The 17,857-nt window shown below is 33.6% G+C and overlaps 4 protein-coding genes across 4 annotated transcripts; 2 read left to right on the plus strand and 2 right to left on the minus strand.

The window, feature by feature from the left end:
- The first annotated feature begins 1,238 nt into the window (after window positions 1–1,238).
- Window positions 1,239–2,846, plus strand: LOC105775926 (berberine bridge enzyme-like 10). Its single transcript, XM_012598417.2, has one exon. It carries the CDS (start codon window positions 1,239–1,241, stop codon window positions 2,844–2,846), a length of 1,608 nt encoding a protein of 535 aa, XP_012453871.1.
- A 3,263-nt stretch (window positions 2,847–6,109) lies between these two features.
- LOC105775022 (berberine bridge enzyme-like 7) lies at window positions 6,110–7,907 on the minus strand. Its single transcript, XM_012597567.2, has one exon. It carries the CDS (start codon window positions 7,887–7,889, stop codon window positions 6,285–6,287), a length of 1,605 nt encoding a protein of 534 aa, XP_012453021.1. The 5' UTR covers window positions 7,890–7,907; the 3' UTR covers window positions 6,110–6,284.
- Window positions 7,908–9,046: 1,139 nt separating this feature from the next.
- On the plus strand, window positions 9,047–10,756 carry LOC105775084 (berberine bridge enzyme-like 7). Its single transcript, XM_012597622.2, has one exon. The coding sequence runs from the start codon at window positions 9,048–9,050 to the stop codon at window positions 10,638–10,640; it is 1,593 nt and encodes a 530-aa protein (XP_012453076.1). The 5' UTR covers window position 9,047; the 3' UTR covers window positions 10,641–10,756.
- A 3,450-nt stretch (window positions 10,757–14,206) lies between these two features.
- On the minus strand, window positions 14,207–15,972 carry LOC105775038 (berberine bridge enzyme-like 7). Its single transcript, XM_012597584.2, has one exon. The coding sequence runs from the start codon at window positions 15,942–15,944 to the stop codon at window positions 14,331–14,333; it is 1,614 nt and encodes a 537-aa protein (XP_012453038.1). The 5' UTR covers window positions 15,945–15,972; the 3' UTR covers window positions 14,207–14,330.
- Window positions 15,973–17,857: the final 1,885 nt, after the last annotated feature.

Below are 17,857 nucleotides of genomic sequence, written 5' to 3' on the forward strand. Positions count from 1 at the left end.
GTCACTAAGCTGTTAAAATTGTTGTTGTATGGTCTTCTTTGTTTGCACTACTTATACCAATCGAAAGCTCACCTTTCTATTATCTTCTACAATTTAGTTTTTTTATAAAACAACTTTAAACGTTATGAATCTATAAATCAAAATCCAAACAAGTTTCTTTTCCGATCTCCGACACTGACCGTCAGATTTGGATCTAAGATATGTTCTCCTACTCGTTAATATGTACTGATCCACCGTACTGATTGTTGAATTGTTATTTAAAGAAAAAACACTATAGTAGTCTAATGACTTAACTAAAAACTTTTGAATAGTTCAACTACTTAAATGAAAACTTTTAAATAGCTTAGTAACCATTTCGTAACATTTTGAAGTTGAGTGACCAAAACGTAAACTTACTAATAGTTAGTGACCTTGGGTGTAGCTTACCCTTCAGGTTTATTTGGCTTGAAGAAATGGTTTTTTTGTCAAATTATGGCTTTGGTCCTTCTAATTACACTCGATTATGTTTAACTTTCTTTTTTTGTTACCAACTATAAGAAGTTAGAAAATGGTCACTCATGACCCATGTATCCACGTGTTTTTTGGTTCAATTCGTTCATTGTCATTAACTTTGTGATAAAGAGATGACGTGACAATCAGAGGTGAATATAAAGGGGTAAGACCTTACCTCGCCCCAAAATGAAAAATGCAATTCTAGTTACTTATAAATGATAAAATTAAAATTAAAATTAAAATTAGAAAAATTATGCTTCTGCCCTTCCAAAATGATAAAATAATAAAACAATAAATGATAAAATCTATATTTGACACCTCAAAATTTATAATTCAATTTTCGACCTCTAAAATAATTTCTAAATCCATCCCCGATAACAATTTTAAAATTAGTATAATAAATTTAACCTCAACATTTACGTATATATATTTTGATTGACATAGCACATATAATTGTTGATTCTTATTAAATATTTTGTATATTTACATAGATTTTAACAAAAACTGTAGTGTTGTATTATTTATATCCATATATCACCTATTGAATTACATTTGGAAACCCTTAAAGTTAGGAATTTTAGAACTTTCTCTTGCTATAAACTAAAGTCTCGTTGATTATAACATATAAAATGTTTTCCATGTGAAAAATAAATTATGATAATCTGTTGTTCTTACTTTTTATAAGGAGAAATTGTGGAAAATAAATTATATTATCAGTGAATCAAATATTAGAAGAGAAACACAAAATGTTGAATCCCAAGTGCTTTAATTTTTTAACCCTTTTCATTTCATTACTATCTTTACCATCTCCAACAATTTCCCAATCTTCATCATTAACCAATTTCCTTCATTGCCTTCATTACGGATCCGATCCGATAGTCTCTCAATCAATTTACATCGCTTCGAACCCTGCTTTCCAAACTATCCTACAAGCACGTATCAAAAACCGTCGGTTTTTGAACCCCGAAACGCTGAAACCGGTTGCCATCGTAGTGCCTACACGTATCGACCATGTCCAAGGGACTGTTATATGTGCAAAGGACAACGGTTTGCAGGTCAGGATACGAAGCGGTGGCCATGATTATGAAGGACTTTCGTATAGATCAAATGTTACCTTCATCATCCTCGACATGTCCAATTTTCGATCCATTGACATCGATGTAAAAACTGAAACCGCTTGGGTTCAATCTGGTGCAACGTTGGGAGAGCTTTACTACCACATTGCTAACAAAACAAACATGCACGGTTTCCCTTCGGGAGTTTGTCCTACTGTCGGGATCGGTGGTCATTTTAGCGGAGGAGGGTACGGGAACTTGATGAGAAAATATGGGCTCTCGGTGGATAACATTCTCGATATTATCGCCGTCGACGCCCTCGGCAACGTCCATGATAGAGCCTCAATGGGTGAAGATCTATTTTGGGCTATTAGAGGAGGTGGTGCTGCTAGCTTTGCCGTCGTTGTTTCATATAAGATCAAGCTTGTTCGTGTCCCAAATAAAGTGACCGTATTCAGAAAAGGGTTCACTTTAGAACAAGGGCCTACTGATTTGGTTCATAAATGGCAACAAGTAGCACCAAATATCAACGAAGAGTTCTTCATAAAAGTGAAATTAGAGCCATCGTTTATCAACGGAAACCAGACGGTAACGGCTACTTTCATCGGTTTCTTCCTCGGGCGACGTGAAAAGCTTCTTCCTATTATAAGCAAAACCTTTCCGGAGTTGAATTTAACCCAACAAGACTGCCATGAAATGAGATGGGTCGAAACAACACTATTTTGGGCTGGTTTCCCTATAGGAACACCGATTGAAACATTACTCAATAGAACAATATGGACACCTTTATTTTTCAAAAACAAATCAGATTACGTCAAAAATGTCATACCCAAAGAGAGTTTAAACAAGATATGGAAGATGACAATGGCGATGATGAACAGAAATGACATAAATAAAACAAGGTTCGATTTGGAATGTAGTCCTTATGGTGGGAAAATGAACGTAATCCCAGAATCCAACACTCCATTTCCTCATAGAAAAGGTAACTTATTTTTGATTCAATATGCGTTTTCATGGACTGATGAAGGGAACAATGTGAGCTTCAACAACATTAAGAAATTAAGGAAATTATACGATGGGATGGCTCCTTATGTGTCCAAAGATCCAAGGGAATGCTTTCTTAATTACAGGGATCTTGATATTGGAAGCAACCGAAGCAACGAGACTAGTTTTGATGATGCTAAAATCTATGGGAGGAAATATTTTAAAGATAATTATACGAGGTTGACGAAGGTGAAGGCTAGTGTTGATCCTAATAATTTCTTTAAGTATGAACAAAGTATTCCTCCTATTAAGTAATATCATTTGTTGTTGTTGTTTTTTTTTTTTTTTGGTTTAATTTGTTCTTAGAATAAAGTAATTAGTTTGTAGCAAGTGATCATTAATTCAAGCTTTTTAAACATTCTTCATCTTCATGTAATGGTTTCTATTTTTTTGAGTTAATTGCACTTATTGGTTTTAAATTTTAAAAGCGTTCTAATTGTGTCTTGAAAATATCGGTATTTGTTGAGGGTTGACCGACTCCTTTGGGAGAAATTTTTGAATTGGTGTCCGCCAGACAATCAACAGGTTTCCCAACAATTGAAAGTATTTGTCCCCCGGGAGAGGGTTTTGTCTCCCTTGCTCTGCCTAAAGCTAGCGTGCTGTGAGCGACTGCCGTAAGGGCTTGGTTCACAGAGCCAAGAGCACGTCAACCATACGTGAACGTATGACCATTAAGAGGTAAAGAGAGAGTTTACTATCCCAAGTGGTACCATATACCTTTAATTGTTGGGGGTTGGATTGGCTGCTTGACGGACAACACTTAGAAAACTTCACCTACAGGAGCTAACCGACCCTCAACAGTGTTATATCAATTACGTATTTCGGTTGACCTAACCATTAGCTAGAGCCATTAGCTCGAGCCTTGAAATCCCAGCTCAAATATGGCGTGGGGCATATTTAAAACATGAGGGTTGAATAGCAAATACGTATTTACAATTTGACCTCCATATTTTAAATGGCTAAACAAATGGCAAGACCAATGAGAGAATCTAATTGATACTATGATATCGATAATGTGAAGACTCAACTAAAACGTTTTGAAGCTTACAAATTAATTTAAAAATTGGATCATAGTTTAAGGACCTTTAATGAAAATTATCCCCTTTATCTTGTTTCAAATGGGATTCAATTGGTAAATTAAGCTAAAGGGATTCGCAAAGGTCAACCGCATCTAATTGCATGACCTTTGGTGCACTTAACATTTGGATTAAATTGCGGTGGAGTAGTGGCATATATAGCTATCCTTGTTTTACGGCGTATTTTATACATTATCAGTTAATTATATCTATTATTAGTGTATAATTTTATATATTTATATTTCATAATACTAAATTTTCTTATTGACATAAAACCCCAAAATAATTTAAACTACTTAATAATTATTAAAAATTAGAATAATAAAATAATAAGAGTTGATAAACACGATATTGGGCTTATGGATATAAATTGAAAAAAAGAAAGTTATAAACTTATAATTTTGAATCATCTAAAAATTATGTGATGAGGTTCAAGATAAATTGAAAAATTTTAGGGCAAAGATAAAAATTTGTAAGGCTTAAATTGAATAGATATCTTTGGAGAGGGCAAAACTTTTTAACCCATAATATTTTCCTTAATCAATTAATTGAAAATTATTTTTTTAATAACTTTATTAAAACTTTTTATCATATCTGCTCTTTTTAAAATAATGTCTACAATTACTTATAGTCCATTTTCAATCCATAAATAGGAGGATAATGCACTTCTGCATACTTGAACCCATGTCTTCCTATATTGACAACTGTTATAATAAACGTCAATAATGGCGGTAAAGCGATCGCAAAAGCAATAAGAAAAGAAAAAAAAATTAAGAACACACAGATTTTACGTGGAAACTTTTTCGAGAAAAAAGCCACCAGTAGAGGAGGAGAAATTCACTAATGTTGAAAAACGAATTATACAAGAGGAATTTCGACTACATCTATTTAAGGGTTGAAAAGCCCTATTCTAATCAAAGCCAAATAGAAGAAGTATAGTTTTATACGGGCTCAACTTGTGCGGTACGGTCCGTACGTACCACAGATCCCCTTATTTTGTCACTATATTTATTTCTTCAACAAGTGCCGGGATTCAAGTCACACAATCTTTAACAACAACAATATACATACCAATCGAACTAAGACTTAATCGGCGTTTGAAGATTAATTTAAAAACCCAAAACAAATTACTTTCCAAATAAGTATTAAATGAAGATATGGAATACAAGTTGATGAAGAAAAGCTTACTAAAAATGATAAAGAAAAGTATAATTAAAAGACGTATTAGACTTAAATAATTGATTGTTGGTTTATATTTTCCTTGTATGCATGTGTAATGGTACTTTCACAAGAAAATTCAAGAGAGATGATTGCTTTTAGAATTAGACAATTGATACGAACTATCCACAAGATAAGGATTTTGGACTAATTAATAGCTACCTTAATTATATGGAGTTTTAAAATTATTTTGGATTTGAATCTCACGTGTAAATTTTGTGTAATTATTTTTAATTCTTTTGTATTTTGTGTTAAGCTTAAAACTTATTTTAATTTTAATATAATAAAGTATTTATATTTTTAATTATATTATTGAGTCTAATATTAAAAGAAAATTATGAGTCATTGGATAACTATCTCGTGGTCATACTTTCTTTCTTTAACGCGAAAGAAAGGTCAAGAAAGAAAATATCAAAATCTAAGTATTAATCCCAATTTTCAATCAAATATTATTTAATTTAGATTTTGAGTTGATACAATTTTATTGTTGAAAATAATAATGGATAATTAAATAGATTTATTAATTGAATCTTAGCTCGATTCAAGCGCAGGAGGTCATGAGTTCAAGTGCACTAAAGCGTATTATTCTCCTATTTAAGAGTTTCATATGATGTATAGAACAATATATCATTCAAAAAATCCAAAATAAATAATAATAATAAATCAAGACTTGTTCGGAGTGGTCAGAGCAGTGATTAAAGCTTATTTCTAGAATTTAGATGGCACGAGTCCAAACCTTGTCTTCCATATATTCTCCTCCCTAATATTATAATAATAAAAAAATAAAAAAAATTATTTAGATGGCTGTTCAATTCATTTTTTTACGGACCAATGCCGAAAAAATCAACCAATATGCATCGATACTATTGATAACAATTGAAAAAGATCTACTACAAAACGAAACATTTTGATTCATATGAACAAGATCTATATATAATCGACAACCTTAATAAAATGCTAGAATGGAGGCGCCAACCAACTTTGTATCGTGGGAGTGTGGGACGACGGTGTTACCCTTCTAACTCTTTTAAACCTACATACCAATTCAAAAGGAAATGCATTAATCTCAAAATTATACATAAACTTTGATTTAATGTACAATTGTATATATACATGCATTTTGATATTGTATAGTTTTATACATGAAATTTTTATTTGATTAAATTCTCATAAATTATTAACACAATTATTGATGTAGCATCATTTTAAATTAATATATGAAAGTCCACAAATTCGACATAAATTTGATTTATACAATACGTTAATTTATTCTTTATTATACAAAAAAGGGTCAAATTGAATTACACAAATAAAATCACACAGATATATTATTATCTATTATACATAAGATATTTGATTTTCATTTATTGTCTATAGATGGTTGTAGAAGGCAACGATTTCAATGAGATGGCAATGGCGGTATGCTTTGCTCGTTCTTGAAGAAATTCTTGGGATCTATCTTGGCTTTCACATCCGCTAGTCTTATGAAATTGTTACGAAAATATTTTGCCCCGTATTCTTTTGCATCCTCGAAGTCCGTCTCGTCGCTTTCATTGCTGCCGATGTCGAGGTCTCGGTAGTTGATAAACGCTTCCCTCGGGTTGCTTGACGCGTACGGGGCCATTGCATTGTACAACCTCCTCGATAGCTCGACGTAACGCGCTGTGGCATTTACCCCTCCTTCGGACTCGGACCATTGGATCCCGTATAACACCTTGAAGAGGTTCCCGGCTCGGTGCGCGAACGCGGTCTCCGAGTCCGAAATCTCTTCCATTCTTCCGCCGTAAGGGTTCATCTGGACAAAGATGTCTTCAATGTCCATCAACACTTGCCATAAGGTTTCCAACCCTTGTTTAGGGATCACTGCTTTGTAGTAATCGGACTTCTCCTTGGCGAACACTTTGTTTACTGCTACTCTATCAAGCAACACATCAATGGAGGATCCATTGGAGAAACCAGCCCAGTATAAGGTCGATTCCACCCAACTCATCTCTAAACAATCATTTCGTGTCAAACCCAATTCGGGAAAGCTTACGTTCATTAATCGTAAAAGTCCATCAGCTTGTCCAAGAAAATGACCGATGAATGAAACCCTAACAGTTTTATTGTTTCCACCATTATTGATAGGTTCAGGCTGGAGTCTAATGAAGAGATCTTTGGGCAGTTTAGGGGCAACTTGTTGCCAACGATAAGCCAGCTCCGTTGCGCCTTGTTCCAAGGTCCTTTGCACGGTGAAAACAGTGACCCTAGGTGGGACACGAACCAACTTGATCCGCCATGAAAGGATGATACCAAAGCTAGTTGTTCCACCGCCTCTTATTGCCCAAAACACATCTTCCCCCATCGATTTACGGTTAAGGATTCGACCATTAGCGTCGATCAACTGTGCATCAATGACATTATCAATGGAAAGCCCGTATTTTCTAATTAAAAACCCATACCCACCTCCACTGAAGTGTCCACCAATGCCTAGAGTGGTACAAACACCAGATGGGAACCCATGGACATTGCTCTTCTCGGCTATCCTATAATAAAGTTCGCCGGTAGTAGCTCCTGCTTGAACCCACGCCGTCTCAGTCGACATGTCGATGTCTATAGAGTTTAGGTTGAACATATCGAGAATAACAAACGGGACATCAGAAGTGTACGAAAGTCCCTCGTAATCATGACCACCACTTCGAATCCTTAGTTGAAAATCATGTCGCTTGGCGCAAATGACAGCGGCTTGTGCATGAGATGGATGTAGAGCAGTTATAATGGCCACCGGTCTCGAAGTTGCTGATAAAAAAGTTCGAAGATTATTAGCACGTAATTGGTATATATATTGAAAAGATGAATTGTTGGGGGTTAAAATTGCATCGGTAATCGGAATAGAAGAGTCAGATTGTTTAGGCAAACATTGAAAAAAATCATCGAAATCATCTGAATCGGAAGGTGTTACAGATGAAATCGATAACAAAATGAAAATTGAAATGATGGGAAAGATGGAGCTTGAAATTTTCATTTTTGTTTTCCAGATGGTATTGGTGCATTGCTATAATGATTTAATGGGGGCATATATATATATATATAGAGGGGAGGGACCTATTTGGATTAACTCAAAGCCAATCTCTAATTCTTAAAGTCTTTCTAAGACTTTTGAGAAAGAGAAGTTCATTTTTGTTTTTAATTTTGTTTCTAAAATATTTAGTAAAATCTTTATTCGACTTTCTTTTTGCCAGAGTGTACACACACACATATTTATTATTTCTTTGTTTGACGAACCAACTTTGTGTTCGAACCTTCCAATATTTAGTTTTTATATATTAATTTGATTGATTTGTATTTTTGTATTGATTAATTTTAATTTTTATAATTTTAAAATTTAAAATTTTACTCTTAACTCAGCTAGTAGCAATTAAACTCCTTTGGTTAAATTCAATTATTAGTCTTATACTATGCATATAGTTGTAGATTTAGTTCATATTCTTCAATTGGATCATTTTAAGCTGCCGTGCTTTTCTTAAAATTTCAATTTTAACACAATGACTGTTATTAATCCATTAACTAGATTTTTAGTGAATAATATGTGTAAATAACAAGTTGGTATTACATTATACATATAATAATATGTTTGTTGTATCAAGTTTTAGAAATAACAATATTTAATGAATTTAGCAATTATCTTTTAGTGAGGACTGGAATTTTAAAATTTAAAAGTAAAAGATAAAATGACCAAATTAAATTACATGAATTAAATCTATAACTTTCTTAAAGTATATGAACTAATAGCGAATTTAACCTTTATAATTATACTTTCGGATTTATACGATGAGTTAATTTCACTAAACATCTTTAAACTATGATTCTTATTTTAAATTGGCCCTTAAATTTTAAATCACTCTAATTACATCATTAAACTATCGAGGTTATATCAATTAAGTCCTTTCGATACTAAAATTTTACATTTGGGTCAAATAAAAATTAATATATAAGGAAAAAAGTGGAATAGAGATTTTATTCAATTTAAAAACAATATAAAAAACAAAATGAAATTTCTTTATTGAAAAGTCTTAGAAACATGTTCAAGACTTTGACAATTTGAGATAAACTTTGAGCTGATCCAAACAGGTCCCTCCCCTCTATATATAACCCATTAAATCATAATAACAATGCAACAAAAATGAAAATTTCAAGCTCCATCTTTTCCCTTATTTCAATCTTCATTTTATTATTGATTTCATCAGCCACATCTTCCGATTTTGATGATTTTATTCGATGCCTTCCTCAACAGTCTAATTCTTCTCTTCCGATCACCGATGCAATATTAACTCCCAACAATTCGACTTTCCAATCTATATACCAATTACGTGCTAATAATCTTCGAACTTTTTTATCAGCAACTTCGAGACCGGTGGCCATTATAACCGCTCTACATCCATCCCATGCACAAGCCGCTGTCATTTGCGCCAAGAGACATGATTTTCAACTAAGGATTCGAAGTGGTGGTCATGATTTTGAGGGACTTTCGTACACTTCTGATGTCCCGTTTGTTATCCTCGATATGTTCAATCTAAACTCTATAGATATCGACATGTCGACTGAGACGGCGTGGGTTCAAGCAGGAGCTACTACCGGCGAACTTTATTATAGGATAGCCGAGAAGAGCAATGTCCATGGGTTCCCATCTGGTGTTTGTACCACTCTAGGCATCGGTGGACACTTCAGTGGAGGTGGGTATGGATTTTTAATGAGAAAATACGGGGTTTCCATTGATAATGTCATTGATGCACAGTTGATTGACGCTAATGGTCGAATCCTTAACCGTAAATCAATGGGGGAAGATGTGTTTTGGGCTATAAGAGGCGGTGGAACTACAAGCTTTGGTATCATCCTTTCATGGCGGATCAAGCTGGTTCGTGTTCCACCTAGGGTCACTGTTTTCACCGTGCAAAGGACCTTGGAACAAGGCGCAACGGAGCTGGCTTATCGTTGGCAACAAGTTGCCCCTAAGCTACCCAAAGATCTCTTCATTAGACTCCAGCCTGAACCTATCAACAATGGTGGAAACAATAAAACCGTTAGGGTTTCATTCATCGGCCATTTTCTGGGACAAGCTGATGGACTTTTACGATTAATGAACGTAAGCTTCCCCGAATTGGGATTGACCCGAAATGACTGTTTAGAGATGAGTTGGGTGGAATCGACCTTATACTGGGCGAATTTCCCCAATGGAACCTCCATTGATGTGTTGCTCGATAGAGTTCAAGAAAACAGAGTGTTCTCCAAGAGCAAGTCCGATTACTACAAAGCATTGATCCCCAAACAAGGGTTAGAGACCTTATGGCAAGGATTAATGGACATTGAAGACATCTTCGTCCAGATGAACCCTTACGGTGGGCGAATGGAAGAGATTTCGGACTCGGAGACCGCGTTTGCACACCGAGCCGGAAACCTCTTCATGGTGCTGTACGGGATCCAATGGTCCGAGTCTGACGGAGGGATCAACGCCACGGAACGTTACGTTGAGATGTCGAGGAGGTTGTACGACGCAATGGCCCCGTACGCATCGAGCAACCCAAGAGAGGCGTTTCTCAACTACCGAGACCTCGACATTGGCAGCAACGAAAGCGACGAGACGGATTTCGAGGATGCTCAAGAATACGGCGCTAAATATTTCCGAAACAATTTCATAAGACTAGCAAATGCAAAAGCCACGATCGATCCCGAGAATTTCTTCAAGAACGAGCAAAGCATACCACCATTGCCTCATTGAAATCCTGGCCTTCTACAATCATCTATAAATGAAAACCAAATATCTTATGAATTTGCTTGTAATTTTAAGCATATCATGTTCTTGCATTTATAATAAATAAGAATATCTTTATGTGATTTTGTTTGTGTAATTCACAATAAAATAACTTGTATTGTATAAGAATTAATTGTATCTATGATCCTCATTTTTAACTAGTATTCAAATTTTAAAATATTTTAATTATATCCTCAAATTATTGAATAGGAGCGGCACCAAGGGGTTGGTACTTGGTAGGGGCCCGTTATATTTTATTAAATTATAAATTAATAAATAATCAAATTGTACTTTGACCCCAAAATGATAAAATTTTAATTTATTTCTTTAAAAAATATAAATATATAAGTTAATACAATGGTTAAAATGCATTTTAGCTCTCATAAAAATACATAACTAGTCCCCCCCCCCAAAAAAAAGACATAATATCTGGCTTCACCCCTTCTATTAAGGTTATATCAATCAAGTTCTTTTGTTATTAAAATTGTTAATTTAACCACTAAATGATACATTAAATCTTATGTAGCTAACTTTAAAATGAAAATTTTTAATAAATAATTAATTCAATAATTAATTTAATTCATGTGACAACTAAATATATACAATACCAACTGTGTTCGTATTCTGTTTGCTTCAACCATTAGGTGTGGCCCTGTAGGCTCTTGTAACGTTAGTAGTAATACAATAACATTTCTAATGTTACAAGCAATGAGTGACATTTAGCAATGCACCATTGCTGCTCAAGTTACAAGAAGTCGTGAATCGATATAACCTTTCTGTGATAAAATTTTCATGTATTATATCATTTTGTCCTTTATATCTAAATTGGACACAAGTCATGAAATAGTCACACTTGTATAGTCTAATATCATATTTCTTGATATTTTGAATAGACTACAATAAACAAATAAGTGTGATATTTTATATAAGCTTATTTGAGTATGACCATCCATTTCTAGTCTCACTCCATCAAGTGACCATTATGTAGGAGGGACAAATCCTATCTTGATCAATCATATCCCATTACATAGACTTTGGTATATCCAACACCAGTCTTTATAGTACAACCTGTTATGGTAGACGTTTGAGTTTATTGTTAGATTTGTGTGGCCCAAATTCCTGTTAAAAATAAAAGTACAAGTGGCAAGATAGGGGGATCTACGAGAGTGAAGGCCGAGTTGTTACGATACAAGCTGCACAAATGAATAAGGTGTTTTAACCTTACTGCATTACTTCTATTTGACTTTGATTAGAATAAGGTTTTAAACCTATCAATAGATGTAATTTTCTCTCATTTTGTATCATTTGAATTCGACATAGTGAATTTTCTTCTCCTCCGCCCGTGATTTTTATTCCGAAAGGGTTTCCACGTAAAATTCTGTGTGTTCTATTTTTTCTTTCTTTTCTTTGCGATACATTGCCATTATCGACGTTCAATTTATCACATGTATCAAAATATACGACTCACGATGTTGGGACAATGATGATCTCAAGTTTGAGGATCGTATACATAATTATCACTATGAATATTGTTGTGATTATTACATAATAATCCAAGAAATATACTCATAGCAGGTCAGTCTAGTATATTGTTCTCTAACACATACTCATATATTGATTTTGACAACCTTATGTCAGATGACACTTTATCATCAATCAACTATTAACTTGAAAGAAATAAATTTGAAACTTTTATTTATAAAAGTTGAAATCTAAAGTTGATAAAAGAAATAGAATGTTGAATAAAAGTCATAGATGTATATAAACATGATAAGATATTTAATTTAAAAGTTAGGCAGAGTTCTTGATAAGGGGTAGCTAGGGGCTGAAATGGAAATTTTTTCATTTAGGTTATTTAAAATTTTAAAATTTAAAATTAGTAAAGGTAGAATTGTACTTTGACCCTAAAATGCTAAAATTTGATTTAATATTTTAAAACTTATAAAGATATAAGCTATTAAAATAGTGAAGTTATATTTTTACTATCGTTAAAATTTTTCATTTAATTTTGACCCCTTAAGAAAATTTTCTAGCTTTGCCCTTGATTCTTGACCTCTCAAAGTAAAAATTGTTTGTTTAATCTCCTCTAAAATAGTTGAATTATAAATTAATATATGATAAAATTATACTTTGATCCTAAAAATGAAAAAAATTCTTTCTAGTCTCTTAAAAATAATGAAATTATAAATTAATAAATGATAAAATTATATTTTAGCTTCTAAAAAATTTATAATTAAATTTCGACCTCCTCTAAAAAAATTTCTAGATTCCTTTGATAAGATAGAGCATGTCTTGCACACACCATAAGGGCAATCCCTACAATTTGAACAAATCATTGCCATGCACAAGTAGGAATCCCTGCAACTTGCGGCTTGAGCAAAAAATCTGAGCTGTAGGGTGAAGACTCATAACCAATAAACCAAATGTTGGAGTTCAATGAGATATTTATATAATATAATTATTATGATTTTTCAATTTTTATATTATAAAATTTTTATTATTTATTAATAGTATTAAACTCGAATTCAACTCGATTAATAGCTCAAGCTCAAGCTCGACTCGATAATTATTGAATCAAGTTTGAATTTTCTTCGAGTCGAACTCAAGTAGCTTGCAAATCTTAGTGTCTTATTTATACTCCTATTTCAAATTCTCCAATTCTCCCAAAAACACTTTTTTTTTGTGTGTGTGAAAATGGCAGAACCAAGCTTTTAGGAAAAGTACATTGCCGGCTACGGTATCAATATGGTAAAATATTTCAAAATTTAATATTATTCTTGTCATTTTTCTTAATAGCAAGATGATCGAGTTGTTCATGTTAGGCACAATTTAAAATTTTTGAAGACCTATGAAAGTACAGTAAAATGTTTGAAGAATATTGATTTATATGTGACATCTACAATGACAAAATTCAATGGCATTTCGAAATTGCTTGCTACATTCTTAGAGAGATGGAAGCTAGAAATGTAGGCATTTAATTTTTCATGCGGGAAGCCACTATTACACTCAAATAAATCGCTTTAATAATTAACCTTTCAATCAATGGGCACAAGGTAATTAAACTTAGTACCATCAAATGCAATAAGAGTGTTATTGGTTGTTGGATGCCGTGTCGTTTAAGATGAGATTGGAGAAAATTAAACAAGGTTCACGTGAAGTACTTATAATTAGAGAAACTTATTACACCAATTCAATTTGGATTTAGTCTGACTTAATTTATCGACACTTAAAATCAAATTTGTGACCCAAAATTTTCTTCAATTTTCCTCCTAAAAATCTTAAAACAAATAAAAATTTAAGTGTCAAATTGGTAAAATAAACCTTAAGTATGGAATTGAAAAAAATTATGACACAAATAAAAGAGGGTCAAATTGAATTACACAAATAAAAAAGCTATTACTGTAAAGAAAGATTGATAAAGTATTTATTTACTAAAATATGTTCAAAAGAAAGGTTGATATTATCTACATTCGGATCATGTAAAAACAAAACATATAAATAAAAATCAATACATAAAAAGATATTGATTTGAATTTCATAAATTATTAATATCATTATTATTACATAAAAACTTCAATATATTTAATTTTTTAAACAAGTATAATTAAATAAAAATTAAAATACTCAAATACAGAAAAGAGAAATTAATATATTGTTTTAATGAGATGGCGGCGTTGGTAAAGGCGGTATGCTTTGTTCGTTCTTGAAGAAATTCTCAGGGTCTATCTTGGCTTTCACACTCGCCAGCCTCATCAAATTGTTCATGAAATACTTTGCTCCGTATTCCTTCGCAACCTCAAAATCCGTCTCGCCGCTTTCGTTGCTACCGATGTCGAGGTCTCGGTAATTGAAAAACGCTTCCCTCGGGTTGCTCGACGCATACGGGGCCATCGCATTGTACAACCTCCTTGACATCTCCACATAACGCCCTGTGGCGTTGATCCCTCCTTCGGACTCGGACCATTGGATCCTGTACAGTGCCTTGAAGAGGTTCCCACCGCGGTGCGCAAAGGCTGTCTCCGACTCCGATATCTCCTCCATTCGCCCACCGTAAGGGTTAAATTGCACGAATATGTCTTCAGTGTCCATCAAAACTTGCCATAAGGTTTCTAACCCTTGTTTGGGAATCACTGCTTTGTAGTAATCGGACTTGGTCTTGTAAAACACTCTGTCTACTTGAACTCTATTGAGCAACACATCAATGGAGGTTCCATTGGGGAAACCCGCCCAATTTAAGGCCGATTCGACCCAACTCATCTCTAAACAATCATTTCTGGTCAAACCCAATTCAGGGAATCTTACGTTCATTAATCGTAAAAGTCCATCAGCTTGTCCCAGAAAATGGCTGATGAATGAAACCCTAACAGTTTTATTGTTGCCGCCATTGTTGATAGGCACAAGCTGGAGTCTAATGAAGAGATCTTGGGGCAGTTTAGGGGCAACTTGCTGCCAACGATAAGCCAGCTCCGTTGCGCCTTGTTCCAAGGTCCTTTGTACGTTGAAAACAGTGACCCTAGGTGGGACACGAACAAGCTTGATCCGCCATGAAAGGATGATACCGAAGCTAGTAGTTCCACCGCCTCTTATAGCCCAAAACACGTCTTCCCCCATTGATTTACGGTCAAGGATTCGACCATTAGCGTCGATCAATTGTGCATCAATGACATTATCAATGGAAAGCCCGTATTTTCTCATTAAAAATCCATACCCACCTCCACTGAAGTGTCCACCAATGCCTACAGTGGTACATACACCAGATGGGAACCCATGGACTTTGCTTTTCTTGGCTATACTATAATAAAGTTCGCCGATAGTAGCTCCGGCTTGAACCCATGCCGTCTCGGTTTTCATGTCGATATCTATAGACTTAAGGTTGAACATATCGAGGATAACAAACGGGACGTCGGAAATATACGAAAGTCCCTCGTAATCATGTCCGCCACTTCGAATCCTTAGCTGAAAACCATGACGCTTAGCGCAAATGACCGCAGCTTGTGCATGGGATGGATGTAGAGCGGTGATAATAGCCACCGGCCTTGAAGTCGCAGATAATAAGATTCGAAGATTGTTAGCACGTAATTGATAAGTAGATTGGAAAGATGCATTGTTGGGAGTCAATATAGCGCCAGCAATCGAGACAGAATGGCCGGAATGTTTAGGAAGGCATTGAAGAAAAGCATCGAAATCGACCGGATTGTAAGATGCTGCCGATGAAATCGACAACAAAACGAAAATCGAAACAATTAAACAGGTGTAGCTTGAAGCTTTCATTTTGGAAATAATGCGAAGAGATATGGTAATGGTGCATTGTTGTTATGGTATATATAATGGTGAAGGTGTGGCATTTGGATCAAATTGGAAAGCTTATCTAAATGTGTGAAAGGTTTAGAAAGCATACGACTTATAAGTTAAAAGACTTTTCAACAACGAAATTCATTGTTTTATTCGAGGGTAAATTATTAAAATAGTCACTTTTGTTTACCTTAAGTTACATTTTAGTCACTTACGTTATCGTGTTGTAACATTTTAGTTACCGAACTGTTAATTGTTGTTAACGGTGTAATGGTAAGCTGATGTACGTTAAATTATCATTTTAAACGAAAATTTTAGGTTAAATTATACTATTGGTTTCTATACTTTTTCGTTTTAAGTAATTTAATTTTTTTCTTTTATGTTTTTTTAACTTTTCTTTTTTTTTTTTTATTTTCCATTCTCTCCTGCTTCTCCCCTGTTTTCCTCCCTCTTCATTCCTTTTAATGTAGTTTTTCTATATTTTCCATTTATTAAAACTAATCCTTATACTTTTATTTTTTTGAACAATTTAATTTTTTTCTTTTTACTTATTTATTTTCCTTTTAGTTTTTCTTTAAAACCAGTCTCATATTTTTCACTGCATAAACATAATCTTTGCCCACCAAATAACCCAAGTTCTTTTTCTTTCACATGTTTCCTAAATAAATTTCATACAAAACCGAATATTAATCATTCTTAATCAAATCTCGATTTGAATATAACCTAATTTTGAAACTAAAATTGGATCGACTAATCAATATAAAAAGTTATATCATTAATAATATCTAAACATAAATTTAATTCTTTATATTCAAAACAAAATTTTCTATTTTCAAATTTTTACAGAATCGTGTAGATTATTCATTTCCTTTTCTTTTATTTTCTGACGAATAAAATTAAACAAACGATAAAATTGATATAAACCTTCTTGGATATTCCCAAACAAGCTTGATTAGTGGCCGAGCATGGATGAATCGAAGAGAGAAAGGAAGCATGGACTCAAATTGACTTGGGTTAAGTTGAGGGTAGTTTCGTATGGTATTTGTTTTAGTCATTGAGAGTGTAGAGCTCTTTTGAAAAATCCGTGAAACAACGTTGTTATAGAGGATGAGAATGTTGTAGGTAAGATATATAAGGTGATTGTGGGGGTTGGTTAGGAGGTTGAGAGAACAAGCTTAGGAAACTTTTTTTAGGGTGGATTGCCATGACTGGCGAGGTCTTCAAGTGAGGTGAGCTTGTAGGCTAAGTTATTGAGAGATCTAAATTGATTCGTTAAAGCGGTGATGGACGATGACGGTTTGTAATTGTGTGGTGAGAATATGCAAAACAAGTTTTATTTTGATTTCAGCTTTCACATTTTCTTTTTTCATAAATATAAAAAAGTTTTAATAAATAGAAAATATAGAAAAACTACGTTAAAAGAAATGGATAAGGTAGGAAAATAGGGGGAGAAGCGGAAGAGAATGGACAATAAAAAAAAGTTAAAAGAACATAATCGAAAAACAAATTTGCTCAAAATGAAAAAATATAGGGACCAATTGTTCAATTTAACCTAAAAGTTTTGTTTGAAATGATGATTTAACATGCCATGTGGGCTTACTGTTACACCGTTAACTGCAATTAACAGCTCAGTGGCTAAAATGTTATAATACAAAAAAGTAAGTGACTGAAACGTGACATTTCAAATATCAATAACTAAAATGTAACCCGGACAAACAAAAATAACTATTTTAATGGTTTATCCTTATTAATATTTAATACAATATTTGTTTTCACCAAAATATGAAATATTCAATCATTCTTGAAATAGGGGAAGCTAGAAATATTTAAAAGATTTTTGTAGGCGCCGCCACGCTATGCCCCTGTCTTGGAATCAATTAAAAATTGCTATT

The sequence above is a fragment of the Gossypium raimondii genome, chromosome 10 (genome assembly GCF_025698545.1).
Source record: "Gossypium raimondii isolate GPD5lz chromosome 10, ASM2569854v1, whole genome shotgun sequence".
Lineage (NCBI taxonomy): Eukaryota > Viridiplantae > Streptophyta > Magnoliopsida > Malvales > Malvaceae > Gossypium > Gossypium raimondii.